This window comes from Theileria orientalis, chromosome 1 (assembly GCF_000740895.1).
Source record: "Theileria orientalis strain Shintoku DNA, chromosome 1, complete genome".
Classification (NCBI taxonomy): domain Eukaryota; phylum Apicomplexa; class Aconoidasida; order Piroplasmida; family Theileriidae; genus Theileria; species Theileria orientalis.
In genome coordinates, this window is record NC_025260.1 from 523,383 (window position 1) to 548,581 (window position 25,199).

Consider the following 25,199-nt stretch of genomic DNA (forward strand, 5'->3'; position numbering starts at 1 on the left):
AGACTAATGTTTACGCACTGCGTGACTCCCACCGGGTATTCTAGCTAGCGGGTACATACAATTCACAAATTTATGAACACAGTTGAACGCAGCCACTGGCTCGCCGAATTTTTCGCAGACTTCGTCGACTACGCCACTGTCACTTGTCTGTTACTACCTTCCTGCCCTGTTCGTCCAGTTTTACTGCAAAGGGGCCCGGAATTTTTCCCAGGTGCTCGCTGTAGAGTGACTTCCTGCCCTTATGTGAGTCCGGGTTGTTTTCCACGTAGTGCGCCACTGTTCTGAACATGTAGTCTCCTATCAGTGGCATTTGCGGGGACAGGTGCGCCTTGTACCTCTTAACTGCCTCCTCGTCCTGGGACGCTATCCTCAGGTCGTAGAGACCCACCTTTTCCGAAATCGCGTTTAAGTACGAGCCGTACTTGAGCGTTTTATCTCTGCTGCACAGGAAGTCCCTCACGTACCTGGCCGACTTCACCAGCGTTGCGCAGTGGTACTTTAATCTATTCAGCCGCTCCGACGAGTCGAGTGCTTTGTTCCTCAGGCAGCTCACTATCTCCTCTCCAATCAGCTCAATCTCGATTTCGTAGGTCGAGCTCTGCGATGACGTGTGGCCCTTCGTCTCCGTTACTTCCTCCACCTTCGAGAGGTCGAAGCGCACCTTTCCCGGCTTACTTATGTACGAGTCGCGCAGCCTTTTTCTGCAGTGCTTTGCGTTGCTCGTCGTGGGCAGGCTGGCCAGCTGCACCTTGTACTCCAGGTTAACTGCGATCCTGAAGTCGAGCAGGTCCTGCTGCGCGTACTCTTCCGACTCTTCGCTTTCCTGGTTTGAGCCCGAGCTGATGTTCCACTTCAGCAGGTTGACCTTGCGTATCGACTCGAACCCTGCGTCCTTGCTGGTTTTACTTCCTGCGTTGTCCGTCTGCACGCTAATCCTAACTAGCTCTTCGTACCCTGGTATCTCAAAGAACCGATTAATTGTGCTCACATTGGGCTTCTTCGTCCACTCGTCTTTGTTTTTCTCCTGATCTGCCACTTCTGAGATTAGGTTCTTGAAGGAATTGTACTGTTCTTCCGTCACCCCTGGGACAAACTTGACTGGTGCTCTCGTGGACACCAGTGTATCTGTCGTCAGGGGCAGGCTGAACCGCTGCTCAGACCTCACGTTCTGCACGGTGCCCAGCCTAACTTCCACCTCGAGCTGGCACTCGGCTCTACCGCCTTCTAGGCCCTTGGCCGAGAAGTGATTTTTCTCCAAAGCGTCACACAGGGGCCCATATAGGGACAAATAATCGATTCTCTCTGACAGCAATGAGGCGAGAGAGTCACAATCTAAAGCTGAACTGCCGTTAATGGTGTTTAAAGGCTCTGAAATCATTTCCAGTTAAAAATTAATGAATAAATGGTTGAAATCATGTTAAATTTATAAGTGTATCACAAACATATATTTAAATAGTGTTTTAAGTTCAATCAGAATACTTGATCGTGAGAGTTTAATGTGAATATGATGTGTTAATAATTTTAAGAAGACAAGTACAAAATTTTACAAAAACCGTTAATTTTACAATGATTTTATGTGTATCAAGTGTATATTGCTATGTTGATGTGTGTCCGTTAAAATTTGATACAATGGAATCTACACCCCATTATCAACTAAAAGCTATACGATTACAAATAATCTTCACTGTTATTTTTGATTCCGTCAACCCTTTGATTGGATTCTATTTAAACCTTGCTATTGATTTTCTGATGCACCTTGGACATTACACCAAACTATTGATCTTACTGTTTCAGTTGTTTGGCATTTGTTCCTGTTTAAAGTTTTATAACCCACTAAATACCCAACCTTCCTTTATAAATAACTCTTTTTTTGTTAAAAAAAATCGATTTATCAGATTATTTTCGGAAACCGAAGACAATATGACAACCAGACCACGTGTGTTTTTTGATTTATCCGTCGGTGGACAAAAAGTCGGTCGTGTAGTTTTTGAGGTTCGTTTTTTAATTTAATATTTTTTCAGCTGTTCAGCGACGTTGTCCCCAAGACTGCCGAGAACTTCCGTCTGTTGTGTACCGGCGAGAAGAGCACGCCCTCTCAACTGCTACACTATAAGTACGTTTCTTCAGTTTAGACATTTTTTTAGGGGATCAACATTCCACCGCGTCATTCCGCAGTTCATGTGCCAGGGCGGCGACTTCACCCGCCACAACGGCACCGGCGGAAGGAGTGTGTACGGAGAGAAATTTGCGGACGAGAACTTTAAGCTGAAGCACGACAGGCCTTACCTGTTGTCCATGGCAAATGCGGGACCAAATACCAACGGCTCCCAGTTTTTCATTACAACGGTCGTCACGAGCTGGCTGGACGGCAAGCACGTCGTCTTCGGAGAGGTATGCCAAGCGCTCAAACACTTAAATTTAGGTCGTCGAGGGCAAAGACGTGGTTAAGAAGGTCGAGGCGGTTGGAACTCCAAGCGGCTCTCCAACTAAGAAGGTGGTCATAGAGGACTGCGGCCAACTGTAATCTTTTGCGATTCAACTTGATGTTCATTAAGTGTAATTATTGATATAAACTATTCATGATTATCATATGATAAAAATTATTTTTACAAAGTCTCTATGTCATACATATGGGATGGAATTTGCCGAAGTCGTTGAAGTAGTACCCGTTCGATGTGTTGTCCAGCTTCTTGTCGTACCCGTTCATGCACTCAAGAACGGCACAGTCCACTATGTGTCCGAACCTGAAGTGCCTTTTGTGGACTATTTCCTCGAAGTAGAAGCAGGCCTTGCAGCTCTCCTTGACCTCGGTGCCTGAGACCGGGGTGCACTTTATCTTCAGGTTCTGGAGGTTGCTGTAGTCATCAGACTCAGATTCACTGCTCAAGTTCAACACCTTGAAGGGGCGACCCCCAGTCTTGAGTCTGTTGAGGTTCCTTTCGAAGTTTTTGGCGAAAGTTTCAGCGTCCTTAAGCGGCATATAAAACTTTTGGCTGACGCTGGCGTGGCTACCATCTTCGGAGATTGTGCATTCCGCAATCGTGCTATCGTGAGGCTTCCCGCTTCCGAACTCGGATTTCGAAAACGAAATATCATTATGTGAGTCTTCTGTGAAGTTAACGGGGTTGGAATCTTCAGGATTCTCCAAGTTACTTTTTAAAAAAAGTCTAACCAGGGAATCAAGCTGCGGTTTATCTTTTGTTTTGTAGTAAATATCGTTAAATGATTGCAAAAATTCAGACAAATGGTTCTTGTATTCGGATTTGTCATATTTGTGCCTGCAAATGAGGCCATGAGATTCCACCAGAAAAAAGTTAAATGATAAATATATTAAGAAGAAAATGTACATCATCTTATTTTATATTCAACAGCAAGGAAATAAAAACTATTGTTAACTAGATGAGTCATATTAAACCTGTGAAATTCCATAAATTCATGGGGAATGTGTAATGTGAATATATTATAAATAGGGATACGTATAATAAGTCCGATGTTAGCAAAAAGGTTAATAATACATAAATGACAAAATTATTTGTTTTAGAAGTAAGGGATGTAGGATTTGAATTGAACAGAGAAATATGTATGATTTATGGATACTCCTAATATCACAAAGTTTTAATCTAACGTGAAAGAATTTGTAAATATATCAAATTTAAATTGCTGGGATTAATGAACTATGTTTGTACACATTCACTCTGGCACACGTTTACGTCCATAAATTAACAAAAATCGGCATAATCGCCAATGTTTCTTGAACGAAATATCCAGACGTTAACATTTTAACAGTTTGTAGTGATAAAGAAAATAGTTTTAGGCGATAAATTTAACTTTACTCCCCATAGCAATCCCTTGGTGTTTACACCAGCTCGTTGATTAGTTTAGTTGAAATTATTTTTTCCAGATGCCATTTAAGTATATTATATAGATTTCAAAGCTTCTGGCACTCCATTTTGATACCCGCATACGAGTTTATATGCTTATCATATTATGTCATTACATCGTAGATTTTTGAGCTCTTCCTTCAAAAGTTTAAACAGCATAGTCAGGAACGCCAACTCCTATAGATACTATTCGATTTTATCATGTTCTAGATTTAACATTGTTGAATCTTCCGGTGTGTACCGAGATAAAGTTGTCCACCTGAAGTACAACAACAACAATCAGCCAGTTTTCGTCGGTAACCGTCATTTCTCTAAAGGTAACGCATAGATTGAAATAATCACGTTCAGATGTTAAAGTCATAAATGTACCCACTTTGGGCGATTCCATCAGCGAGGGTACTCTGACCAAATGGGCAAAGTCAGTCGGAGATTTCGTCCACGTCGACGACGTCATTGCCGTTGTTGAGACTGACAAGGTTACGCTTGACGTAAACGCGCCAGTGGCTGGAGTGTTGGTGAAGCAGTACTCTGGAGCCGGTAAGTTTGTCTTTAAATATTTTGCTCAGGGGAGACCATCTTCGTCGGAAAGCCGCTGGTTGAGCTTGATACCTCCGCCAAGCCGCCGGAGAAGGCGCCTGAGCCCAAGGAAGCGCCAAAGGCAGAGGAGCCTGCACCTAAGCCCTTTGAGAGTAAGCCGCCTCCGAAGGCAGAGTCCGCGCCCGCGAAGGACACAAAGCCCGCTGCCCCGAAGCAGCCCCCTCAGGCCGATCCGAAGCCTCTGAGTGCCCTTGAAGGCCCAGGCCCTTTGAGCATGGGACCCCCAAAAGTCGTGCCTGCCTCGGACATGGAGCCTGAAACCAGAGTAAGTTGCCATTTCCCCAAATAAGCTCAGGTTCCCCTGACGAGGATGCGCATGAGGATTGCAGAGAGACTCAAGTACGCTCAGTCCGAGAACGTGATGCTGACGACCTTCAACGAGTGCGACATGAGCGAGATCACGAGAGTGAGGAAGATGCTCAACGAGTCGGGCGAGGTCTCCTGTAAACTCGGCTTCGTGTCGGCGTTTATGCGCGCGTCCACCCTCGCTCTGCTGAAGATGCCCATTATGAATTCATGTAAGTATACCATACTGACACCGTGCACTCTACTGCTGGTTATTAGACAGCTCTCAACTCGCTCTCATTATTCGTTTAGACATTGACGGAAATGAGATGGTCACTAAAAACTACGTTGACATTTCAGTTGCCGTCGCCACCCCGACTGGCCTGCTCGTGCCGGTCGTCAGGAACTGCGAGTCCAAAAACTGGGAAGATCTCGAACTCGTAAGTTTATCATTGCCTAGGCTTTGATCCGCATCACCTGCGATGACCTCTCCTATTTTAATCTAATTCACTCGTAGTCGCTCGCCGATATGGCCCTTAGGGCCCGGGAGGGCCGCATAACTGTGGAAGACATGACTGGAGGCACCTTCACGATTTCAAACGGTACCCGGTTTTGTATCACTGTTATTCAGGCGGAGTCTACGGGAGCCTAATGAGCACGCCCATAATTAACCCCCCTCAGTCTTCAATTTTAGGTACCGACTATTCAAATTATAGCATATAAGTTATCTGTCCACGTGGCCCTAGTGACTGCGCTTGTTCTGCACTTAGCTACTTATTTACACTTGTTATATCATGTTTAATGTGCCCATTTTGTTATATCATGTTTATTCTATTAACCTTATTGTGTCACGCTTATTCCATTAACCTTATTGTGTCACGCTTATTCCATTATCATAACTTAGGTATGCACGCGATAATAAAAAGGCCGGTTGTGCGCGACGACGCCGTTGTCATACGACCGATGATGAATCTTGCCCTGACCTACGATCACAGACTCATTGACGGAAGGGACGCCGTTACATTTTTGAATACCATAAAGAAGTTCATTGAGAACCCGTCCCTGTTACTTCTCAAATAGCATTGGCTGTTTTACTCATTTTAACACTCGTATAATCTTTTAGTAACGTTTATGTACACGTTTCGACACTGCTTAACATATGTATTTTTGTGGTAGATTAGTTGTATAATGGCTTATGTATACTTTGTATTAGCATAGGTATATGTTGTAGTAACATGGTCATGTTGTAATAGCATAGGTATATGTTGTAGTAACATGGTCATGTTGTACTAGCATAGGTATATGTTGTAACGGGTATAATGTATTGTACTGGCGTAAAGGCGGTAAATAACGTAGATGTGTAAGGCATAAAATATAATATTGATAATTGTAGCTTTCAAGTAGTAGTTTAACGTTTGATAGACTGGGTTGAGAATTGTTAGTTTGAAGCTCCAGCAGTGAGTGTTTACTAACTGATCATCGTAGTCTTTTGAATTCTGATGGCCACTGTGTGTTGCTGTGTGCCGTATTGTGTTAACAGTGTTTACAGAGTTTCCAGTGAGTCACTCTAGGTGATGTTATTTCAGTGGGTGTTACTTAAGGTGAGATAGTGCCACCAATCTTAGTGGGTGATATGCATTGCTTCCAGTGGGCGTTGCTGTAATTTAAATGCGTGGCATTAGTCTTAGTGGGTGTCACTATATAGGGGATGGGCCATTAGTGGGCGTCGCCTTGGGCACTATAACCGACTAAACTGACTCCTGCATGCTCGCGGAGCTCCTCGGCGGAGGCGGAATGTTGATCAGCTTGTGGGTCTTGTACTTGCAAATCGACTCGAGGAACTGAGAGTCAACCTGCTGCGAAAAGCTCGAGTACTTTAGCGAAAGGAGAAGCAGGGCAGTCTGACTCGTGTTCAGCTGCATGTCCATCAGACTCGCGCTCGCGACCGGCGTGTCAGTGTGCTCAATCGGCAGGTTCGGCACGGAGCGCGTGGTGCTGTTGGAGCCGAAAAACCTGCGCGCCTCCTTGATGCTGCGCACAAACTGCCTGCGGTCGATCTTGCCGTGGAAGTAGAGCGTGATGCTGTCGCGGTTGAAGCAGAGTGACACGTCGGGGCAGCTCTCGGCGAACTGGAGGAGAATACGCAGGTCGAAGACGTCGAGGCTGAGGTCGTCCCTGCCGCGGTGGTCGCGCGCGCCGGAGCCCGAGCTCACTAAGTTGATGTGAATCGAGTCCCTGTCGTTCGACGGGTGAATGCTCGCCCTGATCTTGTCCATCACGGAGTGGCGGGCGCTCCACCAGGTCTTCAGCTGCTGCAAGAAGAGCTTCTCGAACTGCTCGTTCTCAGCCTCGAGCCAGTGGAGCAGCGGCCTGCCCACGAGCTCGTCGTCCAGGTCGTGGAGCAGCGTCTCGCGCACGCTCCGCTGCCCCATCATTTTTTCGAGCTCGAGCTTCTTCTCGTAGCTCTCCTCCGCGTGCTTGTAGCCGTCCGTGTGGTAGCCGTTTTCGAGGTCGTAGGCGCCCGCGCGGTGCTGCCTGTGCCTGCTTCCCTTCGAGGGCGTCGACATCTGGTCGCCATCGCCGAGCTCGTTGCCCGAGTCAGGGTCGTTGCTGTCCAGGTCCTCGTTCCTCGGCGAGTCCTCCGAGTCGAGGCTCTTCTTCGGACTCGCGAAGCCCGCCTGCAGCTTCTGGTACGGCCCCAGCGGGTGCATCTTCTGGAAGGGCGAGAGCGGCTGTATCTTCTGGTAGTTCGAGAGCGGCTGCACCTTCTGGTAGCTCTGCGCGTATGCGTGCGCGTACATTCTCGGCGTGACCACTGTGTTCATCAGGAAGAGCACCGAGGCGTCCAGCTTCGCCTTTATCTTTTCGTTCTTGCAGATGCTCAGCACCATCTGCTGCAGCAGCATCTTAATGTACTCGTTGTTGTAGCTGAAGAGGAAGTGCGAGTACTTCTTCAGGTCCTCGAGGACGTATTCGAGCACGTCGTCCATCAGCTGTATCGTCGGGTTATAGTAGGGGAGCAGGTACGAGAGCGTGAAGCTCGCCTTGAGCGCGTAGTTTTCGTACAGCTTCTTCACCATTTGGCGCACCGGCTCCGGGCCGCTGATTCGCGTGAACATCATCTTCACCACTTTCAGCAGGTTCTTCAGGTTCTTTCCCAGCTGCAGGCCGCTCTGCGTCGCCATCTGCGCGTACTCGAGCTTGTTCCTCTGTATGAAGTCCGACTTGAACTCCGCCTCGAAGAGCTCGTAGACCTCCTCGCACACTCTCGCCAGGCCCAGCGTCGGGCACAGGTCCAGGACCATTCTGCACTCTCCCTCCTTCACCAGCGTCGTGATGTCTCCCGTCAGCTTCGCATGCTCGCTCCTCTCCTGCTTATCCGCCGGCCCTGCCGCTGCCGCCGCGCCCTGCACATGCACCTGGGCCTGACTCTGACCGGGGCCCTGCGTCGTGCTCTTCGCCGACGCCTCCAACCGATCAGAAGCCGATGCGGGCGCAGGGTCCAGCAGACTCTGCTTTTCCGTCAGGTTCAGGCGCCCCAGACTATCCTCCTCCATAAAGTCCCCTTCGTACTCGTTTTCGAACTGCCTTTCGAAGTTTTCGAACGCCTCGAACTTGCCCTCGAAGTCGCTCATTGCCGACATCTTCTGATCCCTCTCCTCGTACTCCTCTCTCGCCGGAAGCCCTCCTTCCACTTCCTTCAGCTTCTCCTCAGTTTCCTTTTCTCCTCCTTCTGCGCTCACTGAGCCCGAGTCCTCCTTGCCTGCGCTGTCTTCTTCGTTCATCGAGTACAACTCCTCCTCCTTTACCTTAAGCGTCTTCGTGGTTTTCGTGGCCTTCTCCATAGGCTCTTCTTCATCTTTTTTTCCTCCGTGTTCCACTGCTTCTGCTGCTTTATCGTCGTTCTGGCGCTGCTCTTGGCTCTGCAGCTCCTGCTCCTCTTCTTCGTCGTCTTCCGTTGGCTGCACTCTTCTCGAGAACGTGCTCTTTTTGTTCGACGGTATTGCCGACTTCGTCGACTTCCTCTTCTTCTTCTTCGAGAGCTTACTTCCCATGTCCGGCTCGTCCTGCTGCGGGTTCGCCCACGTGTCGCTGTAGAAGTTGTTTGAGTCCGGCAGCAGCTCCAGTGCCTCCAGCTCCGTCAGCTCCTTCACTGAGTTCATGAAGGAGACCGACTCCTTGAACCTTATCGTTGCTGGCGAGTCTATTGTTCTCTTAAGCTGCGTGATTATCACGTCTCCTGACTTCTTGTTGATCTTCTTGATTGCGCAGCTCCACCTTCGCACGTTCTGGACGCTTCTTATGTGGCACTCCTCGAGCACCTGGTACTTGTCCACGTCCTCGTCCTTCGACGTCTCCTTGCTCTGCCCCTCCTGCTCCGGCTCCTTTCCCTCCAGACTTGACAGGTACCCCAGCTCTCTGATGATCGGCAGCAGCCACTCGAATATGTACTGCTGCAGCTGCTTCTTCGCGTCGCACACTACTGCTCCCAGGCACAGCAGGTCCACGCTGTCCACGCACATCCACTTGAATATCAGCAGCGGGTACTCTGCGTCGTCCTGCAGTGGGAACCATGTGTTCGGCCCGTTAATGTAGAACGAGGAGGGTCCTCCGCATATAAGCACCGTTATGTCTGGAGCTCTGCTTTTTTCCGTGGTCACGTAGTAGCTCAGGTCCATGTTCGGCTGCATGTACACGAACTTCTTTCCCATGCGCAGTGCGTGCACGTCGTTTTTCAATGCGTAGAGCATGAAGCAGTCTCCTGCGCACGGCCTCCATGACAGCTTCACTGTGCACTCGTTTTCGTCCGGGCATTCGTTTCCGCACAGGCACTTCGTCTTCTTCTTCGTCTTACTTGCCCCCAGCGTCATGAACTCTTCTGAGATTTGTGCGCTCAGCAGCTTCCTTATTGCCCAGTACAGGTGCGCCACCTTCGTCGCGGCGCCGTGGTACTTGTGGTTGACGTGCAGCTTTTTCGTCGGCATTACCTTCGTCTCGCACGAGAACCCCTCCAGTCCAAACAGGTCGTGCGTCGTCAGTATTCCTATTTCCAGCGAGTTTTTCACCTTGTAACACTCCCCGTCTGTGCCCTCGAACTTGCAGTTGATCAACATCGTCGGCCTAAAGTCGGCGTCGTCCGCCACGGTCCCGGGTCCCGTAGTTGCTGTTGTTCCTGTAGTTGTTGTTCCGGTTGCCGTTTTACCGGATGGCAAGGTTGTACCTGCCAAGGTTGTACCGGTTGCCGTGGTCCCGCCCGCCAAGGTTTTACCTGCCTCTAATTTGTTGGGTGCTCTATTGGCGAGTGCCTGTCCCTCGGAGGCGGCTGCTTCCGCCCCCTCCGCGACGCTCTGCGTGCCGATCCTCGGCGATGCGTTCGACGAGCTCGGCGCGTCCTTCGCGCGGCGCGCAGTCAGGTTCAGCAGCGGCAGGTAGCAGATGGACATGTTAAGCGTGTGGTTGTGCGGGTTCGGCCCTGTGTTCGTCTGCTTGAACTTGTGGCCCGCCTGCGCGCTCTCCTTCTTGCAGTAGAAGCGCGCGACGCTGTCCGGGCTCAGGAAGACCTGCGGGTCGCTCCGGTGCGCCCGCTCCTGGTCGAATGAGATGCTCTTCAGCTTCACGTCGAGCGGCGGTATGATGCAGGTTCCCTTCTCCAGGCTCTGCTTTCCCGTCTTCACCTTCTTCTTCTTCTTGTCGTCCGACTTCAGGCACATTTCCGACAGGTCCTCGATCAGCGACTCGTTGTATGCCTGCAGCTGCGAGTTTGTGAAGACCGTCAGGTCCGCCATTTCGTTTGAGACCCAGAATGGCAGTATGTATCCGTTGTAGCCGAAGTTGTACTTGCACTCGTGGCCCATGCACACGCAGCTCTCGTGCGTGCAGAGGTGTATGTTTTTTCCCAGGCTTCCGCAGGAGTTTGCGCACTTGATGTCCTTGTCCATCTTGAGTCCTTTGTCCGTCTTCATCGAGTTCATTTTTGCCGTTGAGAACAGGTTTTTGTACATTGCTCTCGTCTCGTTGCCCACTGCGCTTTCTTCCGGCGTCTTATTTGTGCCTTCTCCTGCTGCCTCCATCTCCTTCTGCTTCGCCTTGATCATGTTTAGTGTCATGTCGCAGTCCATCTCAATCGACTCCACTATTTTTCCCAGGTCTCCCACTGTGTACACGTAGTCGAAACAGTTCTGGTACTCGTTTTTGTTTGCGTCCTGCATGTGCACCAGCATTTTCGTCAGCAGTTTTTCGTACGTTCTGCACAGGTTTGCTCCTATTTCCTCGTACCCGTCCGGCAGCTGTTCCTTCAGTCCCAGTATTCTCAGCTCCGACTGCTTCAGGTCTGACAGCAGCACCTTCTGGTTAAACGACCTTTCGTTCCACAGGATTTTGTGTCCCATTTTTTCCAGCTCTTCTCGCACGTTAACTCCGTGTTTGTGGAGCATGTATGCTCTCAGCAGCTCGTGCGGCCTTATCAGCGGGTACACCAGCACTCTCTTTCTCCTCAGGTAGTTGCGCATTTCCGAGACTGCCGGCAGGTCGTACTTTTTGCTGTAGATGCGCATGATCTCCAGCTCCTGCTCCACTGTAAGATCGTACTTCGCCTCGAAGTGTATCATGCCCTCTTGGTCCGGCAGGTCTAGCGCGTTATTTCTTCCCTCGATTGGGTACAGCGTCTTCGTCTGCTGAATCTGCTCCTGCAGGCTCTTCACTGCTGCTGGCAGGTTAAACTTAACTGTGTTTTCGTCCGTGCACGCCTTCAGCAGCAGCATCGTTCTGCAGTCCATTGTGTAGCGCACGCACGCGTCCCAGATGCACTCGACCAGGAAGATCGAGGACCTTTCCGACGTCGACAGGAACTCCGTCACCTCCGAGCTCTTCTGTCCCAGCTCCAGCTTCGGCGTGTTTAGCAGGTTCTGCAGTGCCTGACTCGACTCCATTTCGTACTTGATGAACCTCCGCGAGATCAGCTCCTCCGGCGTCTGCTGCTTCGGCGGGAGCTCTTCCAGCGCGTGGTGCGTCTCGTTCATTGAGTAGTGCAGGCTCGCCACTCCGTAGCGCGCGTCTCCTTGGCTCTTCGGGTTCGGCAGCAGCTGCGGGTACGGCAGACTCGTTCCGCTTCCTTCGAGCAGGTGTTTGATTGGCTTTACTTCCATTTCCTTAATCGAGAACGGCTCTTTGATGTGTCCTTTTTCTCTCAGCTGCGCTCTCAGGTTCCAGCAGTCTCTGCAGAAGTACTCCAGGTGACACCTCAGTATTTGTATGTTTCTGAACAGGATCGTTGCTGGCTCCAGCAGCTGCGTCCTCACCTCTTCTCCTGGGAACCTTCCGTTTTCCGTCAGGAATAGCGCCGGTCTGTTTTTGCACATCTTGCAGCTGCATCCGCACGAGCATCCTTCTCCTTCCCACGTGTACACTCCGTTGTTCGCCACGTTTTCGCACAGTTCCCTGAAGAACAGCTCCGAGATCATCTGCCTGAACTCCTCCTCGAATATTCTCTCTCTTCTCTGCAGAAAGTCCACCAGCAGGCTTCCTTCTGCCGTCGGGTTCACTGCGTGCAGCATTGCCGAGTTTTCCTTCGACGCGTTGAGCAGCCAGCTTACTAAGGGCGCCACTGTCTTCAGTCTGTTAACTCTCCTCATGATCTCTCTCTTCGAGGCCGAGACTTCGTACTTGTACCTTCTCTCCTTCTCGTCTAGGCTCGCCAGCACCTCCAGGTCGTATCCGTGCACGTCGCAGCATGCTGAGAGCTTCGGATTTCCTCTTCCTATTTTCCTCAGGTGCAGGTAGTCGTAGATCGAGTCTGCTCTTCTTCCTTCTCTGTCTCGCTCCTCTTCGTTTCCTTCTCTCGCCACGTCTCCCAGCTCCAACTCCGGGTACCTCTTCGACAGGTCCGAGGCGTTAATTCCCATCTGCGTGTGTTTGTTGAGCAGGTCCTCGTGCTTCTTAATGATTTTATTGTGTTTTCCCATAAGTTCCGGGTCGCTTCCTACTAGTTCCGGGAACTTGTTAACCAGCTCGTTGTAGAAGCTGATCATTTCCGGGTACTTTGCCACCAGGTGCGGGTACTTACTTGCGATTTGCGGGTTATTTGTCACCAGGTGCTTCGTGTACTCCTCGTAGAGCTCCTTGTTCATATCTTCTTGGTTCTTCAGCGACGCATACTCTTCCTGCTCCTCTTCCGACGCTCCGCTCTTCGGCATGTTCATTCTGTACTCCACTGCTGCCAGCAGGTCTTGCTCCGTCACTCCCAGCTCCGCCAGCGTCGCGTAGTACAGCTTCGGGTTCCAGTCCTTCAGGTTTCCTATCAGGTCCACTTCTCCCACCTGCAGCATGTCTATGTAGTCTTCTGCGATGTACACTGCTGAGACGCAGAAGAAGTCTCTGTGGCACTTCCACTCTGTGAACTCCATTTTCGTCGTCAGTTTTTCCACCTTTCCTTCCGACATTCTGTACCACGGTCCGTCCTCCTCCGGCCTCAGCAGCAGCGTGTTAAAGCTCGTTCCTTTTCCCGACGCGTCGTACCTCATGTCTCCCTCCTTAATTATCAGTGCGTACAGCGAGTACCACTTCACTGAGTTGTGCTCCTTGTCGCAGGCGTTATCGTAGTCTCCGAATGCGTCCTCGTCGTCCTCCGAGCACTCCGCGTTTCCGTACTCGTCGTAGTTGTTCGTGTTTCTGCTGTCGTCGCTCATGTTATCGAATCCTCCCGACACCTTGATCGACGTGCAATCTAGTCGCAGCGGCACGTCGAACAACTCTCCCTTCTTTGCGTTTTTCGTCGGGTACAGGTAGAAGAAGAGCACCTGCGGGTACCTTGCCAGCGTCTTCGGCGTCGCCTCCAGCGCCTTCTGCAGCGAGTTTGAGTGCTTACACCTGATGTATATCGTCGAGATGTCGTCCACGCTCGGGTGGCTGAAGAGCGTTTCGTTTTCCGGGGAGCCTGAGAACAGGAACTTGCACGTGCTCTCCAGCAGCGTCTGGTCTCGCAGGTACACTGGCAGCGTTTCTTCCTCGTTTCCTTCCTTTCTTTCTGCTCCTTCTGTGTTTTCTCCGTTTTCCTGTGCGGTTTTCATTCTTCTCTGCTTCAGCAGCTTCTTCGCTGACGCCAGGTCTCTCAGGATCATTGTGAACATTTCCGAGTGCAGGTTTACTAGCAGATCTTGCGGCTCCAGCGTCTGCAGGTCCGTCATGTGCATTGCCTTCAGTATTGGCTTCAGGTTCGGCGATGGCGGCAGCAGCTTTGAGAACACGTCTGGCCTTTCTCCTATGCTGTTGCTCAGCGTTCCTGGCATCAGTCTGTACTCCTCGACTGGTGACTGCTTCCCTTGGTCTTCTTTTTCTTTATTTTTTTCTTCTCTTTTCGTTTTCCTCACTTCCCACTCGTATCTACCTCCGTCGAATGAACAACAGTTTACTGTTGGTGCGTCGTACTTGTCGTTTACTACTTGAAATTCTTCTGAAGCCATTTCTTCAGTTGCTTCGCTACTATTATCTCTATTACCACTGCTACTCTCTGATATGTATTGTGGTCTATTTTTTTGTGACTGTTTCGGGATAAGCTCGTACAGGTAGTACTTCGATATCTTCGAGTTGTCCACTGAGGATATTTTGTACGTTCTGCACGACACTGCTAACGGGTACAGGTACATGTATGCGAACACTTTCTGCAGCGCCACGATGATGCTCGTTTCCTCAGTCACTTCTCCGTCGAACTCGTAGTTCCACAGCAGCACGCTTCTTCTGAACTCTCTCAGGTGGTACAGGACGTGCACCATCAGGCTCAGGATGTCGCTGTCCAGCGTCGGACTGATTGCTGGCACTACTGAGTCCAGGCACTTGAGCAGCATACAGTCGGTGATGTTTTCGTCCTCGGCGTCGCTCTGGTTCGTGCGATTCAGGCTTTCGTTCGCTTGGTGTATCATTTTGCTGCACACTTCTGTGCACAGTTCTCTCTGTGCTCTGTCCGGTATGTACTCCCACATCATCTGCGGCTGGTACAGTGGCGCCTTAGACCACAGGCATCCGTAGGGCGGCTCCGCCTTTCCTCTTATCAGCACCGTTCCTTCCTCGTCCATGAAGCCTGCTGTTTTCGTCAGCCTTGCGTGCGAGATCATCTTCTGCCATCCTCTCGACGTTGCGTCGCTCGAGAAACTCCAGTGTGCCCATGACGTCACTGACTGCTTCGGGTCCTTGAAATTAACCACCGTCAGCTCGAAGCGCACGTTCGGGAACACCCAGTACTCTGGGTACCAGTCCTGTACCACTGCTTCCACGAACACTGACAGGTGACTTGACTCTGAATCCGTTCCTGCTGTTCCTCTCGGGTGCAGTAGCAGTCTGTAGTGGAATCCTTTTGAATTTCCTTCCATTGGCGACTCTATGTCGTTTTGCGTTTTCGCTATTCTCCAGAACGACCTTATTGCGAACTCCACTCCTGCGCATCCGTCGTCTGAGGTTGTCGATTTTGCGTCTCCTCCTTGGCTGCTACACATGTAACATGGGAAGTGTGTGTCATCTTGGAAGTAACAGTCCTGAATCAGGCACTCCTTGTGTGACGAATCTGACGGCTGTTCCTCCGATCTTTCCTGTGTGTTACTTTGCGTCATTTTTAAATTATCTTTTTCAGAAGACGACATTTTACATTTAAAATTCTTTTGTTTGTTCTTTTAAACTAGATTTCACTCTTAAAGGCGAATCTCGTTTTCCAATACACTATTTTACAGTTCTTAAATCGATAAAATATCATATATTTTTGTATACTTCTTTTCATTATATTTAATTTATGGCATCAAAGGATGTAATTTACTCTGTAAATGGTAAATTAAGCAAAATTTATCAAATGTACATCCGTTTAATTTACATATTTATTCAAGCTTAGAATTAGACCCTTTAATACATATTTTATTTGTTGATTTATGATTAAATGGCAATTTAAGGCTATGTAAAACTGTTTTACGTATTGCGATGGCAAGTATGACATCGAATTTTATGTATTTGCTTAGATGTATAAATCTGCCTTAAACCTTATAGGTAATTTCAACATTTCAGAAAAACTCAACTATATATATATATTACTCAATTTAAAAACTTTATTCTAGGATTAAAAATATAAATTGATTCTTGTTCCATCTTTTTTATTACCATGGGGACCTAATATCATAAATTATAGTTATTATTTTAAAATTTTTACAATTTACTCAGGAATACCAATTGTTATCGTTTCCTTTTGTTTTACTACTAAAATTTTTTATTAATTTTTTTATTCTTGTTTTTTACTCACGAATATAAATCATTTCATTTTCGTTGTATGTGTGAGTATTATTTATTATCAATTGCTTTTATTTTATTATTTTTTATTCCAAACAACTACACATTATCATTTAATTTGCAATTTCTTTTTAAAGCTTAATACTTTCCAATATTTTTTCATCTTATTGTCTAAGCGTTTATTGTATATCTACCACTTCCAATTATATGCCATAAGGAATCATATCTCATGAAAGACTTTATCGTATATTATCAAATATGCAGATTAAGGACATTTAACTGGATACTGTACTACATTAAAAAAATAAAATACTATTTACATAGCTAAATCCGGCTGAAACGCCTCCTCCAGTTGCAAACTCTGGTTTAGTTCTGGCGAGGTACCCGTTTGCTTCGTTGACCTTACACTCGTTGCCGTCGTATAGAGCATAGTGGTATATTCCCAGTTCTGTCAACGAATGGTAGCCAAAGACTTCAAATGACCCATTTTTTAAATGTTTGACGAACAGTCCCGGTTGCGAAGGAACTGATATTTTTTTCATTAAAACATACTGAGATAATTCTTCTTTATCATTCATGGACTCCTTCAATTTCAAAGTTATATCTTTGCCAAATAAACAGCCTGATCCTGCCTCTCTGTTAGCTTTTAAAACATATTTGTGTGGGTTTTTGATTGCATCGTTGACTACTTCCACACTGCTTTCCAACGATGGGTCCACTTGGAGCATCGATGTTCCTTTGACCAGGTCAGATAAACCTTTGTTTCTCTTCACACCCTAAAAGCAATGATTTTTATTTTTTCTAACCTTGACTCTTTTGTTGTATGAGGATAGTAGCTCATCTATATGCTTTGGGTTGCTAAAATACATTTGAGCCCTTTTAGTATTAACTAGTTGTATGGGCGCGCTGGGAATTTTGACACAGTCGGAATACTCAAGAAATTTTCTCACATAAACTCGATCATCTGTAACCATCTGTTCGGCATCAAAGAAATCTCTATAATAAAGTGTGCTTATTTCAAAACAAGCTTTTGACGTGTTTAAAGATTCGAAATTGTTGGATTGTGGATCTAAATTTAACACTAGTCTTCCTGGCTTTAGTTTAGAGCCGTAGCAGCTGTAATCTGTAAATCTAACAGTGCCATCTGGGTTATACTCCCAGTCGCTGGCAAGAAACAACATCTTCCTTTTTAACCAGTCTATCATTTGATGGCCACATACGGTCCTAACATGAGTGTCATACTTCTCATAAAGATCATTAGAAATAAAGTATGTATCGTAGTAATTGTGTAGGTTATCTTTTGTTATCAAGAACACACACACTCTTTTTTGACCGAAGATTGGGGTGTATTTGTTCAGGTACGCCTTGTGTGACTCTGATATTGGTAGTGTGAATGACCTGTCTGGGTCGTTGTTCATGTGCAACGTTTTCTTCTCTGACACAAGCTTATCAGTCTTCTCCTTATCAGACTCGTGTAAATCAATGATAGAAGTCGTTAAGACCTTATCGTGGACTTTGCAGGTTTGACCAGAATGATAAGAAACCGATGCCGCTCCGAGATTGATTTCCACAAGTTTGAAATCTGGTTTTTCGTCGCCTATATTCGAATGATCAATTGATAAGATTACCTGAGGTAGCTGTGCGTCCAAAGTGACATAGACAGTGGTCGTATTGACAGTATCTACAGAATTCTCGTTCATACGACTCCCTATCCAGGTTTTCAACGTGTATAAAATAGTCCGATCTAGATATGTGTGTCCTCAGATCCTCAGTTATATTCCTACCACCTGGGCCGTACACCTCGTTAGATATACTCAACAAGTCCCTTACAAACTTGTCGTACTTCAAAATAGGTTCAAACAACTCGTTCAACAGTTGTAGATTCACTGACATCTCGTCAACAACTTCAGTTAAAATGGTAGAACTGATGCAGCACTTCTCGTAGTACTTTAGAGGAAAGGGAGAAGGTAGTAACACGAAATTTACTACTTTAAGAAAGCCGTCAAAGGCCTCAAACATGAAACTATCCTCAGTTTCTTCAGTCACTTCATTCAATTTGCTATAATCTTGAGCCATTCCTCCCTTGAATAATAAGGAACGTGCGGAATCTCGAGCGACTTCCACTTTACTATCTTTTGAGACGAGTTTATATTTTGATGGAATCCTGAATTTATTTTCATTTCCCTTCCTATCACACTCAATAAAAGTTAATACAAGGTCTGTTAACTCGGATAAGAGGCTATACATTGTTGAAAATAACCAACAAGTATTATTTGGTTAATAGGTCAATTTTTTTTATACCAGCTCAGACATTATCAATTATGAACATATTTCATTAATTAGGGCGTTAACCTTAAGTGTGTAGTATATTCGGTTTTTTATCGATTTTTTTGATTCTTATCAGGTACCAGCCCAAGTACCCGATGTGAGTGCGACAAACCGGTAGGTTCCGTAAACGTCACAAAAAAGTTATTAACGCTGTAGTCGTTGCAATACGCACCAATCTTTCGCCTTTTACTAAAGATTGCCGTGCGACGTCTTCATATAATGCTAATTAACCAATTTTTTTTGGCGTTTAGGCGCCTACAATAAAAATATTCAACCTTTCTAGATAATTTATATATCTCTATTTTAATTTACTTTAGTTTTATTTGATAACATAATAATTTATTGTTAATGTTTCATATTAACATAATAGGATTCATAACCTTTTTTATACATTTTGTCTACAATGGAATCCAGTCAAGATGCACATTTTACACAAGGTTCTCTAATGGAACAATTATGTGGTAATTTATTAGATAAATAATAAATCGACATAAAAGTGGCCATAAGGATATTATAAATAAGGAACTGAGTAAAATAAAAATAAAAACAGGAAATTTAAATAAATTAATCAAATAGAAAGATAAATAAAATATCTAGAAATATTGAATATTTTATAGTAGGCGCCTAGGCGCCAAAAAGGTTATGTGATAGATTAGATCTGTACATAACGAGAACTCTATAGTTCGCGATTAAAAAAAAGCACGATGGAGGCAGTATAATAGATTCTAATAAACATTTTGCGAAATCTATTGACAAAGCAATAGATCAAATCCAATGAAAAAATGTCAAAACATAATCAAAAGAAAGGTATCTTATGTGTATACCTGTATGATTATGACACACGTATCGGGTGCTTGATATGGTACCTGATCAAATCTAAAAATCAGATGAAAACGATAATCATACACACTTAAACAGATACTAGTACTGTATAAGATTTCTCCACAAGGCCTAAAAAAAGGCCAAATTTGTCTATTGTATTTTTTTGAAGCGCAGTACACACATGTCATATTTGGCATCGGAACTGTCGAATCTTCTTCTGGGATTTACCAAGGATTCGAGCAAAACTGATCAAAATAAATTGGTTATATCAAAAGATTATTCTCTCAATTATAACGAGACTAACCGTGATATAGCAGTTGACTCTGTAAGATATTCTATAATTAACAATGGCATATACCAAACGTTTGAAATAATCAACGACCTCCCGAATGACGCTAAGCAGAATTTTAAGTTCGAAGCATACGATGGAATACTCAAAATGGTGAATTTTGTGTTACTACCTTCTCCCTTTCCTCTAAAGTACTACGAGAAGTGCTGCATCAGTTCTACCATTTTAACTGAAGTTGTTGACGAGATGTCAGTGAATCTACAACTGTTGAACGAGTTGTTTAAACCTATTTTGAAGTACGACAAATTTGTAAGGGACTTGTTGAGTATATCTAACGAGGTGTACGGCCCAGGTGGTAGGAATATAACTGAGGATCTGAGGACACACATATCTAGATCGGACTATTTTATACATGTTGAAAACCTGGATAGGGAGTCGTATGAACGAGAATTCTGTAGATACTGTCAATACGACCACTGTCTATGTCACTTTGGACGCACAGCTACCTCAGGTAATGCACGGCATTTAATTAATTCAATTTAGGCGACGAAAAACCAGATTTCAAACTTGTGGAAATTAATTTGGGTGGCTGTTCACTATCTCACTACTCTAAGACGGTGCATAAAGTCCACAATAAGGTCTTAACGACTTCTATCATTGATTTACACGAGTCTGATAAGGAGAAGACTGATAAGCTTGTGTCAGAGAAGAAAACGTTGCACATGAACAACGACCCAGACAGGTCATTCACACTACCAATATCAGAGTCACACAAGGCGTACCTGAACAAATACACCCCAATCTTCGGTCAAAAAAGAGTGTGTGTGTTCCTGATTCCTGACATAAACTTTATTAACTACATTGACACTTATTTCATTTCCAGTGACGTTTTTGACAAGTACCGAATTTTCGTCAAAACTGTACAGCTTGACTTGTTAATAGATTGGATGAAACGCAAGATGCTGTTTCTTGCCAGCGACTGGGAGTATAACCCAGATGGCACTGTTAGATTTACAGATTACAGCTGCTACGGCTCTAAACTAAAGCCAGGAAGACTAGTGTTAAATTTAATGGCAAATCCAAATTTTACGTCCGTAAACAAATCAAACCTATTTGAAGTGAGCACAGTTTATTCCAGAGACTATTACGACTCCAGTGAAATGGTCAGTGACGATGCTGTGAATTTGAGAAAGCTGATAGAATTTTCTGATGCGGTTAAAATCCCAAATTCTCTCCTACAATTGGTCAATTCTAAAAGGGCTCAAATGTATTTTAGCAACCCAAAGCATATAGATGAGCTACTATCCTCATACAACAAAAGAGTCAAGGTTAGAAAAAATAAAAATCATTGCTTTTAGGGTGTGAAGAGAAACAAAGGTTTATCTGACCTGGTCAAAGGAACATGGATACTGCAAGTGGACCCATCGTTGGAAAGCAGTGTGGAAGTAGTCAACGATGCAATCAAAAACCCACACAAATATGTTTTAAAAGCTAATCGGGAAATAGGAAAGGGGCTTTTATTCAACGAAAAGTTGGCATCTCGATTAAAAGAATGCTCAAATAACAAGGAAGAACTATCTCAGTATGTTTTAATGAAAAAAATATCAGTTCCTTCGCAACCAGGACTGTTCGTCAAACATTTAAAAAATGGGTCATTTGAAGTGTTTGGCTACCATTCGTTGACAGAACTGGGAATATACCACTATGCTCTATACGACGGCAACGAGTGTAAGGTCAACGAAGCAAACGGGTACCTCGCCAGAACTAAACCAGAGTTTGCAACTGGAGGAGGTCTGTCAGCAGGCTGCGGTTTCATTAACAGCGTCTTATTGTTTTGACATCAAATCGAATTTTAATGTAGTATCTCAGCATCTCATAACCTATTGTATATTTATTTTACTACTTCATATACACTTCGATGTTTTGTTGTTACCGGGGCTGAAACCTCCATACTTCAGGTCCGGAACATGTTATATCACGACACATAGGTTTAAAAAATTACAATAACAGTTTATAGGCCGATTCGTGGATTATACTACTAGCGTGTGCATACATCTATTCACATACCCCAGTACCAACACTTGGACGGAATAACACCAATCATAACATAGATGTGTATGTATTCTGCCTGTTAACTATATATAATAAGCCGCGCCTTAAATTATTATGCAATTTATTTTTGTTTTATATAACATAGGGAACAGATCTTCACATGCCATCTAACTCACTGATTAATTTGGATTCACACAATTAAAACTTTTATTTTAAACTACAATTTAACTTTTAACATTTTATTTTAGTGTATTAAAACTCAATTAGTGTTTGTCTTAAACGGATGTGTTAAACGTATTTTTCACGGAGGATGGTTACACATTTCTACTGTCTGAGGTTTTAGCTTTTTATATAAAATGAATAGAGCAAATTCATTTGTGTTGTTATATTACATTATATTTTTGCTCTTTTGGAATGGAATAAAAATTTGTTTGTCGACATCTTCTGATCCACAGACAGTCGCAAATGTAAATACTGTCCAAGTTCAAAGGACGGTAGAGGGTACACAGAGGACCGAAGATGTAACGATTTACGAAATCGGTTTAGCCAGAACAGGTATGTTTACTAAATTCCCTCAATAAGTTCCTCAGTTGTCTGCGTTGACCATCACAAAAAGGCTATATTGCAGTGTAAGCCAAAGCACGTATTGATTGTACACGCCGCGCAGTGGTCGAACGCTACGTGTACCAATAAGGACGAGCTGGAAAGGTATATAAACGGCCAAAGGATAACTAGCACCTATCTTTTTTTCAACAGAACCGAAGCATTACAGCTTCTATGCGATGGTTTATCCAGCTGCTTTCTCAAACCATCCAAAACGAGGGTTGATAACGACCCAGCCACGTTTTTGGGCGATCCCATTGTCTATCATAAATTACCTAACACCCACAGTACTGAGCATTACTCGCTCACAGTCTCCGCCTCTTGCATCAACCGCGACCTGAATGTGAGGGGAAGGAAAGTAACCGATACCATAACCAGCAAGGACAGCAACGTCGATTTCGGCTGTAACGAGGACGAGGTCATCCACCTCTCGATCACAAGGGTGGATGGGTACGCCGAACGCGGACCCAATAGGTCCCTCACGCAGTACAACTTCGGCCCTCACCTGTTCGATTGTAACCTAAAGCAGAAATGCCAAGTAACCAGCGATCACCTTAAAAAATGTGAAACTGGAGACAACCCGCTGGAATTCGGAACCGCAGTGCTGGTGTACTACTGCAGAAGTAAGTTTAAGCCTTGTTTAAATGATTTTCAGAGCCCATGAGGTTCTCCTTCTGTGATCACGTGAAGGTGTTAATCGGCGAGAGCAAGACCGTCGATAACTACGTTTTGTACGCCGAGCAGGACTCCCAGGTTACTGTGAAGGCCAACATATTTCAAGTTCTTAAGGTCGAATCGGCGCTTTGGTCAACACCCGATAGCCTTACCGACGAGCTTGTCAAAAAGGATCGTGTCGATTTGCTTAAGTTTTTATGCGATGATCGCAACTACTGTGCCTTCACCCCCAAACGTTCTGCTGCGGGGGCTGTGGAGTCCTCTTTCGAAGAGGTCCACTTTGGTGGAATCTTGAGGCAGGACAAGCCCCTGGTCCTGGTGGCACGATTTGGAACTAGACATGTAAAGGAGTTAACTGACGGATCGAACGGAGTTAAGGTTAAAACTGTCGCATTGAAGGATAAGTTAAGCATAGAGTGCAAAACTGATGAGGGGACCATACACGTGTTATCTGGAATAGCTGGTCCCACGGGCACAACTAACCCTACCGCTAGTAGTAATGACCCAGATGCTAATTCTGTTAAGTTCAAGGACCTGACCAAGGTTATGCACAAAATTTGTTATCGTAAGAAGGTCTGTGAGTGGAATCTAAACCCGTTGGGAGGCGAAACAGCGGGACAAAACACAGTTCCGGCTGGGCTTGAGAACCAGGAACTCACAGTCAAGTTCGTGTGCAAGAAGTACACCCACGACCCGAGTCTCGTTAGCGTCAGGGCGCCCTCAACTGCGCTTTTGGAGATGGGTGAAGCACTCGGAAGTCCCACCTCGGTCGTGGACACTGAGCAGGCCCAGGTGGTGTACCTGATGGAGAACAAGAAGCTGTTTATAAACTTGGATGTATACGGTGCGTGCACCGTCACCGTCGGTGACTTCTTCACCATCAAGGTGCCCGAGAATGGCGGGGGGTCTGTAGAGGCCTACTTCACTAAACACGAGGCCACCAAATTCACTCAGGCTCTCACTTTGAACTCAACCAAGTATATTTTCTACGTTGGAATGGGAAACGACTACGTCGATTTCGCTTTGGACGCCTCTGATGGGTCAAAAGACCAACATCACACCAGCAAGATTAGTCAAGGGTCCAGCTTCGAGTTCCCTCTTCTGCTCAAGGACGTGGTCAAGGCCACTGGCAAGATCGTAGGCATGCGCGTATATCTTTCAAGATAATGTATATTAATTGTGCTACGTGCTTAGTTACGTTGTCGTTGGGACCGCTGCCCTCGCCCTCTCCCGCATCGCCTCAAGCTACGCGAAGTTAAACTTTTATTTATATTACTTATTTTTATTTATTTATCCGCTCATTTGTTTCTTTACCTTTTTGTACTTCTCCTCTATCTTAGCCTGCAAGTCCGACATTGACTTGTCCACAGTGTCGCTAAGCTCGTTTTATTCGACGTTGAAACTTACATTTCTCCCTTGATGTACTCCAGGCGCTTAGTGATGGTACTCAGGGCCTCCTGTTTCGTCTGAGCACTGAGCACAGGCCCCGTGGTCTTGAAAATCTTAGCGTCGTCGTCCACCAGTTTTACTTCCTAAATGTGTCGATGTTTACACGTTTGCACTCACGTTTAGGGCCGCCATTGATTCATTTTGCTGTGTCAGGAGCTTCGAGTGCACTACTGTCTGTTCTCTGTGTTCTAAATCAAATATTAGTTTAGTTTGACCATTTGTTATGTACTAAATGACAACAAACTCTCTCTGAGTGAGTTTATCTCGTTTACTAAACCTTCCATACTATTTTACCGAATTTATAATAAAATCATATTATGTTCATGTTTATCACATAAAATAAAACCAATTACTGCTTTACAACAATTGTATTGTGATAGTACACCAGATGGCCGTGTACACAACCATTCCATATATTTTTAAAAAATAAATTATTATTCAATTTACACATTTGCGATACTGTTCTCATGTTTATGTCATTGTGTTTGTGCTGCCATGGATAACTCATCGAACAGTTTGTTTTGATCTTTTAGCTTCCTTGTCAGTCCTTCGAATATCTTCCTCTGCTTACTCATTAACTCCATCGCTTCTGCTTCTATCTCTTTCAGCTCCTCACTGTAGTGGTTGTAGAACGAGGAATCGTTATTTGCCGATTGGTTTATCTTCAACACTGGGTACGCTGATGGAACCGGGTCCCCTGTTATGTTTCCGGTTAAAATATTCTTAATTTTTGACGTTTCTAAATTAATTTAATTAACATTTGTTGCTGTGATATTTTCGTACCTCTGGTTGCTACACATACTGAAATGAACTTTGACGAGCATATAAAGTATACGAGTACGTTTACTGCCACCAGTTTCACACACCTGCACGTCATCAATCAGTCAAAAACACTTATTTATTAACTTTTAGGCCGAGTGTGTAAATAATAAAGCTTGAAAATATTAATTTTGTGTGCT

At 45.4% G+C, this 25,199-nt stretch overlaps 10 protein-coding genes across 10 annotated transcripts; 4 read left to right on the forward strand and 6 right to left on the reverse strand.

The window, feature by feature from the left end:
- Positions 1-3: 3 nt before the first annotated feature.
- On the reverse strand, positions 4-1,378 carry TOT_010000238 (mRNA capping enzyme subunit; the record flags this gene model as incomplete). The annotated part of the gene is given in 2 exon segments (XM_009690777.1): positions 4-147; positions 158-1,378. The coding sequence occupies 2 exon segments, from the start codon at positions 1,376-1,378 to the stop codon at positions 4-6; spliced, it is 1,365 nt and encodes a 454-aa protein (XP_009689072.1).
- Positions 1,379-1,749: 371 nt separating this feature from the next.
- Positions 1,750-2,583, forward strand: TOT_010001227 (peptidyl-prolyl cis-trans isomerase; the record flags this gene model as incomplete). The annotated part of the gene is made up of 5 exons (XM_009690778.1): positions 1,750-1,992; positions 2,022-2,113; positions 2,145-2,391; positions 2,423-2,520; positions 2,556-2,583. 5 exons carry the CDS (start codon positions 1,750-1,752, stop codon positions 2,581-2,583), a joined length of 708 nt encoding a protein of 235 aa, XP_009689073.1.
- Positions 2,584-2,617: 34 nt separating this feature from the next.
- TOT_010000240 (conserved hypothetical protein) lies at positions 2,618-3,352 on the reverse strand (the record flags this gene model as incomplete). The annotated part of the gene is made up of 1 exon (XM_009690779.1): positions 2,618-3,352. One exon carries the CDS (start codon positions 3,350-3,352, stop codon positions 2,618-2,620), a length of 735 nt encoding a protein of 244 aa, XP_009689074.1.
- A 635-nt stretch (positions 3,353-3,987) lies between these two features.
- On the forward strand, positions 3,988-5,843 carry TOT_010000241 (dihydrolipoamide succinyltransferase component of 2-oxoglutarate dehydrogenase complex, mitochondrial precursor; the record flags this gene model as incomplete). The annotated part of the gene is made up of 8 exons (XM_009690780.1): positions 3,988-4,198; positions 4,230-4,418; positions 4,448-4,743; positions 4,774-4,996; positions 5,076-5,203; positions 5,281-5,365; positions 5,395-5,457; positions 5,668-5,843. 8 exons carry the CDS (start codon positions 3,988-3,990, stop codon positions 5,841-5,843), a joined length of 1,371 nt encoding a protein of 456 aa, XP_009689075.1.
- Positions 5,844-6,511: 668 nt separating this feature from the next.
- On the reverse strand, positions 6,512-15,391 carry TOT_010000243 (uncharacterized protein; the record flags this gene model as incomplete). The annotated part of the gene is made up of 7 exons (XM_009690781.1): positions 6,512-8,103; positions 8,194-8,461; positions 8,573-10,055; positions 10,143-10,684; positions 10,787-11,740; positions 11,804-12,616; positions 12,851-15,391. 7 exons carry the CDS (start codon positions 15,389-15,391, stop codon positions 6,512-6,514), a joined length of 8,193 nt encoding a protein of 2,730 aa, XP_009689076.1.
- Positions 15,392-16,318: 927 nt separating this feature from the next.
- TOT_010001228 (glutathione synthetase) lies at positions 16,319-18,269 on the reverse strand (the record flags this gene model as incomplete). Its single annotated transcript, XM_009690782.1, has 3 exons — positions 16,319-16,798; positions 16,829-17,619; positions 17,651-18,269. 3 exons carry the CDS (start codon positions 18,267-18,269, stop codon positions 16,319-16,321), a joined length of 1,890 nt encoding a protein of 629 aa, XP_009689077.1.
- Positions 18,270-19,353: 1,084 nt separating this feature from the next.
- TOT_010000245 (glutathione synthetase) lies at positions 19,354-21,299 on the forward strand (the record flags this gene model as incomplete). Its single annotated transcript, XM_009690783.1, has 3 exons — positions 19,354-19,972; positions 20,005-20,789; positions 20,820-21,299. 3 exons carry the CDS (start codon positions 19,354-19,356, stop codon positions 21,297-21,299), a joined length of 1,884 nt encoding a protein of 627 aa, XP_009689078.1.
- Positions 21,300-21,869: 570 nt separating this feature from the next.
- Positions 21,870-24,050, forward strand: TOT_010000246 (conserved hypothetical protein; the record flags this gene model as incomplete). The annotated part of the gene is given in 6 exon segments (XM_009690784.1): positions 21,870-21,942; positions 21,997-22,068; positions 22,104-22,336; positions 22,412-22,739; positions 22,772-23,940; positions 23,955-24,050. The coding sequence occupies 6 exon segments, from the start codon at positions 21,870-21,872 to the stop codon at positions 24,048-24,050; spliced, it is 1,971 nt and encodes a 656-aa protein (XP_009689079.1).
- Positions 24,051-24,081: 31 nt separating this feature from the next.
- TOT_010000247 (prefoldin subunit) lies at positions 24,082-24,524 on the reverse strand (the record flags this gene model as incomplete). The annotated part of the gene is made up of 4 exons (XM_009690785.1): positions 24,082-24,166; positions 24,199-24,323; positions 24,358-24,428; positions 24,485-24,524. 4 exons carry the CDS (start codon positions 24,522-24,524, stop codon positions 24,082-24,084), a joined length of 321 nt encoding a protein of 106 aa, XP_009689080.1.
- Positions 24,525-24,716: 192 nt separating this feature from the next.
- Positions 24,717-25,117, reverse strand: TOT_010000248 (conserved hypothetical protein; the record flags this gene model as incomplete). The annotated part of the gene is made up of 2 exons (XM_009690786.1): positions 24,717-24,979; positions 25,024-25,117. 2 exons carry the CDS (start codon positions 25,115-25,117, stop codon positions 24,717-24,719), a joined length of 357 nt encoding a protein of 118 aa, XP_009689081.1.
- Between the last annotated feature and the right edge of the window lie 82 nt (positions 25,118-25,199).